The sequence below is a fragment of the Panicum hallii genome, chromosome 5 (genome assembly GCF_002211085.1).
Source record: "Panicum hallii strain FIL2 chromosome 5, PHallii_v3.1, whole genome shotgun sequence".
In the NCBI taxonomy this organism is placed as follows: domain Eukaryota; kingdom Viridiplantae; phylum Streptophyta; class Magnoliopsida; order Poales; family Poaceae; genus Panicum; species Panicum hallii.
This window is the reverse complement of record NC_038046.1, coordinates 11,482,376-11,487,746: the sequence shown is the minus strand read 5'-3', so window position 1 is coordinate 11,487,746 and position 5,371 is coordinate 11,482,376. Positions and strand designations below refer to the sequence as shown.

General features: G+C 53.3%; 1 protein-coding gene across 1 annotated transcript; it reads left to right on the top strand.

Annotated features, from left to right (window-relative positions):
- Window positions 1-1,246: 1,246 nt before the first annotated feature.
- Window positions 1,247-3,515, top strand: LOC112894425 (high-affinity nitrate transporter 2.3). Its single transcript, XM_025962133.1, has one exon. It carries the CDS (start codon window positions 1,511-1,513, stop codon window positions 3,059-3,061), a length of 1,551 nt encoding a protein of 516 aa, XP_025817918.1. The 5' UTR covers window positions 1,247-1,510; the 3' UTR covers window positions 3,062-3,515.
- Window positions 3,516-5,371: the final 1,856 nt, after the last annotated feature.

Sequence of the window (5,371 nt, the reverse complement as noted above, 5' to 3'; positions counted from 1 at the left end):
AAGGCGTCTACTCGTCTAACTGAAATCTGTTCCAACACAACTACTGCAGCTAGCTCTTTGGTCAGGATTGTTTTCAGTAGTTTTGCCCTTTCAGAACCCAGAAGTCACGGTAGATAAAAAATAATTTCATTTTGCATATGCACAAACGCAGCGGTAGTTGATTAGCCATATATGCCAGGATTATACCATGCTTGTCTGGTTGCATCGGTGAACCTGGACTGTGTTCTATGTACATCCAAATTCTAAGAGTTCTCTAGCTGTTGTCCATGCGTTGTTGCAACTATACGCACACGTAGTTTCCAACCCGTACTGAAGGATCTCCAAGTCTTTGTGAGGAATATTTTCATTTGGTGAAGCATTATCCCAGTGGAATATGTATGGTGCTCCCATCTTGCTGAAAACCATATGCATGCTGGTGTCCACCTCTTTTTTTCCTTGTTGTACCAAAAAGTATGATGTAGTCTTTAGTCTGTCATAATCCTAGCTGTGGTAGGCCCATGAAAAGCCACTTAGTTTGATCTTTTCAAACGTATCATTGGTGTGACCACCAGTAGCCTAACATCTTTAATTGCCCCTGCGACCCACTTGTGAGGTTTTCTTCGTTTTTAGACGTCATTTGGACGCACGTACCTGTTTCTAGCGAAACAGCGGCTAGCTCCAAATCCACTGTTTGACAACTACTAGAAAACAACAGAACAAGTAATAATCCTTAAAAAAAAGACAGAACAAGCTAAGTAATATGCATGATAGGACCAGTCACACCACCGTGCCGATCATGTGATGGTTCTTGAAAGATTAACCCGGCCTAGAAGAAGATAAGAGACAAAGTAGCACAACAGCAGCATCCACTGCACCGTGTTCTAGGATATGAAATGAAAGTTTCCCCTCCTGAAAATTGTCAAAAAGTAAAGCCTTCCTTTTTGAAACAAAAGCATGGATGCTTGCTGCACAACGGCACTTGAACTGGGTGCGGCAGCAAATGGGGAATCCACACCAAGTCCTCAAAGGATGCCTCCCTCGCCAACAGGATTCCTCGGATCCCGAGGAGTGGATCCGAGCTGAGGTAGTTCCACGGCCCAAGGAACTGACGTGGCCTCCAAGGTCAGAGGTCAGAATCTTCCTCTCCAACCAGGCCCGCTTGTCCGTCCACCCCGACAGCGACATCAACCAGCTCGCTGCTCGCTGCGCTTTCCAACAAAAGGAAGCTCCCCATCCTCGGAGAGCCGCGACTCGCGACAGCAATGGTGACGGAGCACACCGCGGCCGTGCGCGCCGGCCTTCCACTGGCACCGTAAGATCGGCCCACCTCATGCTTCAAAATCTTTAATCGTTTCCTCGTTGCCCCCTCGCCGTCCCCAACCATCGCGCGCCGCGACCGGAGCTGCCATCTCCAAGCTCTCCGCCGCGCTATATATACTCCTCGCGCCGTAGCATCAGCGCAGCCACGTACCGACAGTGAGTTAGGGAGCAAGAGTGCGAGACGCTGAGAAGCAGGCAGCCGGCCGGCGACATGGCGGAGGAGCAGTTCAAGCCGGCGGCGATGGAGGTGGAGGGTGCGGAGGCGGCGGCGTCCAAGCCGCGGTTCCGGATGCCGGTGGACTCGGACAACAAGGCCACCGAGTTCTGGCTCTTCTCCTTCGCGAGGCCGCACATGAGCGCCTTCCACCTCTCGTGGTTCTCCTTCTTCTGCTGCTTCCTCTCCACCTTCGCGGCGCCGCCGCTGCTGCCGCTCATCCGCGACACGCTCGGGCTCACGGCCACGGACATCGGCAACGCCGGGATCGCGTCCGTGTCCGGCGCCGTGTTCGCGCGTGTCGCCATGGGCACGGCGTGCGACCTGGTGGGGCCCCGCCTGGCTTCCGCCGCCATCATACTCCTCACCACGCCCGCCGTGTACTGCTCGGCCATCATCGACTCGGCGTCGTCCTACCTCCTCGTGCGCTTCTTCACGGGGTTCTCGCTGGCGTCGTTCGTGTCCACGCAGTTCTGGATGAGCTCCATGTTCTCGCCGCCCAAGGTTGGGCTGGCCAACGGCGTCGCCGGCGGGTGGGGCAACCTCGGCGGCGGCGCCGTGCAGCTGCTCATGCCGCTCGTGTTCGAGGCCATCCGCAAGATCGGGAGCACGCCGTTCACGGCGTGGCGCGTGGCCTTCTTCATCCCAGGCCTGATGCAGACGTGCTCCGCCATCGCGGTGCTGGCGTTCGGGCAGGACATGCCCGACGGCAACTACCGGAAGCTGCACAAGTCCGGCGACATGCACAAGGACAGCTTCGGCAACGTGTTCCGCCACGCCGTGACCAGCTACCGCGGCTGGATCCTGGCGCTCACCTACGGCTACTGCTTCGGCGTGGAGCTGGCCGTGGACAACATCATCGCGCAGTACTTCTTCGACCGGTTCGGCGTGAAGCTCAGCACCGCGGGGTTCATCGCCGCCAGCTTCGGGATGGCCAACATCGTCTCCCGCCCCGGCGGCGGGCTCCTGTCCGACTGGCTCTCCAGCCGGTTCGGCATGCGCGGCAGGCTGTGGGGGCTGTGGGTGGTGCAGACCGTCGGGGGCGTCCTGTGCGTGGTGCTGGGCATGGTGGACTACTCCTTCGGCGCGTCCGTGGTCGTCATGATCCTCTTCTCCTTCTTCGTGCAGGCGGCCTGCGGGCTGACCTTCGGCATCGTGCCGTTCGTCTCGCGGCGGTCGCTGGGGCTGATCTCCGGTTTGACCGGCGGCGGCGGCAACGTGGGCGCCGTGCTGACGCAGCTCATCTTCTTCCACGGCTCCAAGTACAGGACGGAGACGGGGATCAAATACATGGGGCTCATGATCATCGCGTGCACGCTGCCCATCACGCTCATCTACTTCCCGCAGTGGGGCGGCATGTTCGTGGGGCCGCGCCCCGGGGCGACGGCGGAGGACTACTACAACCGGGAGTGGACGGCGGAGGAGCGCGAGAGGGGGTACAACACCGGCAGCGTGCGGTTCGCGGAGAACAGCGTGCGCGAGGGGGGCAGGTCGGGCAGCCAGTCCAAGCACACTGTCCCCGTCGAGTCCTCGCCGGCCAACGTGTGAAAGGCCTAAGCTTTCCGTGCTGCTCGTATAGTCAAGGGTCCGGGGTCCCTCGTGAATCTCCAATGATACTTACTGTTCGTGAATCGTGGTCGGCGGCACTGCCGTTCACCACCCTTGAAATTGGTTGTGTGCTGTTTTGCTGTGTGTGTTGTGCAGCCATGTGGTAATTTGTGCTGGATGGAGGAAAAGCTGGTGACGGATTTCGGCAAAGAGAGATGAGTGGTGTTACAAGGGATTTGTTTATTTGTGACAAAACAAGATGCTTGCAAAGAGCTCTATGCATATACCAAATCCTCCTATGTATGATGCTCGCAATAGAAGTCCTGTGTTACTGTGTGTTGTGGTAATTTCTGTTTGAAGTAAAGGCTTGTGACGATCTCGGTAAAGAACGTGACATTATAAGAAATTGTTTATTTGATAGGTGATTTCTTTGTTTCCTCATATGTAAACTAGTTTTCTTGAATCCCTAGGTCAATATCCAATCAAAAAAGCTACTTATCACAATACAATTCTGATACTATATATGCAGCTTGCTGAAGGAACATCAGAAGAGGTCATGTTGCCCTTATCAGGTTCATTAAGCTTGCCGAGCTATTCAATCACCTGACACTCAAAATAGCTTCCTGTAAACAAGTGCAAGTTAGCTAGCTTGTTTTATGAAACAGGGAGTGCCAAGCCCCTGCCCTGTAACGTCCACATTTTTTTCTTATTTAAATTGCATTACCTATCACTTGTTTAAAAATTATTTAAACCTTTTTCGCCGCTCGAGCTCCCGAAGCCCACCTCCCGAATTTCCGCCATCCCGACATCACGCAGTATCTTCCTCTTTTTCCGCGGAGCCGCCCGTTCCTTTTCCTTTTCCACCGGCCTCGCCGTCCCGTCGCATCACCATCGTATCGCGGTCGGCCGCGTGCGCCTGCGCGGCCGCGATCGTCGGTGCCGCGCGCGTGCCCCGTCTTTTCTTTTCTCATATTTTATTCAAATCCATTTTATTTCTCTCTTCAAATTCTTCCGCTTGCTTATTTAAATTGTTGAGTAACGCAACAATTTTTTTTGTATAACGCCCGGAAAATCGAAGAGAATGTGTAACCGTTGCCGGTTAAAACCCACCGGCGAGCAGCGACAGGCAACACGAGGAGCCGGGAGGCTTCCGAGACGGCTGGTGGGTCCTGGTCCCTCGGTCAACGGCCCAGAAGTCCGCCACACGCCCTGGCTTGCTGAAGTGCTAAGCGTGCCACCTGACCTATGCCTGATCAGGAAGGTGTAGAAATCGTTATCAGTTGTTTCCCTGCATGCACAGCCACGTCAAACATTAGTCCGAGCCGCGACGGGCTCTTAAAATGACTCCCAAGATCAGCTAGAAGAGCCGATGGAGCCTCTACACTGGGTCGGACCTGTCATTGTACCAGGTTGGACCTTCGGGTAACCCTCAGAATCGGCTAAAAGAAGCCGATTGCATCCGTTTAACAGATCGGATCTATTAATACTCGAATGTCTTGTACGAATCCGATAGAAAAGATGAAAGCATGCTCTGTAATTACCAAGCTAATCCAATCTACGACAGTAAAAGTCTTCACCGTGCAACCGGAACATCCTACACGTGGTTAAGCCTAACGAACATGAAAGATAACAGGACGCTAACCTAAAAGGAGGTCTAAAAACCAACTAATAAGCTGATTTCCGGAACAATCACTCCTTAGATTACCATAAAGCACCAATCATGCAGCCGGAACGTTCAACCCGTTTGAAGGGCCTAATCATACGGATATTAAACCGAATTCTTGTAGTACAAAGAACTACCATAACAGATTAGATCTACCAGGCGAAAACAGAGCAAGGTGTTGCCCTTACACCTGGAATTGCGCGCAAGGGCAACTAAACGATTACGAACAGCAAACAAGGCATAGATCTACTATTAAGAACTAATGCAGTATCATAATTGTTTAAGATAACTAGTGTTACTCATCATCAACAATGCTTCAGCACGAGAAACACAAAGATAAGCAAATAAATGCGATGCTGCCCCGACCATGCGGAACATGATCGGAGCAGCATGTCGATTACCTGGAGAAACCCTTGGGAAAGGGGTGGCGATGCGCCGAGAGTTTGCTGTGAATGTTGGATGATTGATTATTGAATCTCATGATACATATTTATAGTCCGGAGACTTGATCTTTTTAACTAACTGTAGGATCACTGGACCAGTAAAGAGGCCTAGAGGGGGGGGGTGAATAGGCCTGCAAAAACTCAACTCCAAATTCTTGTTAGAGGAGAGTGCGGCACTGCCGTGCCGAGTGTGGCACTGCCGTG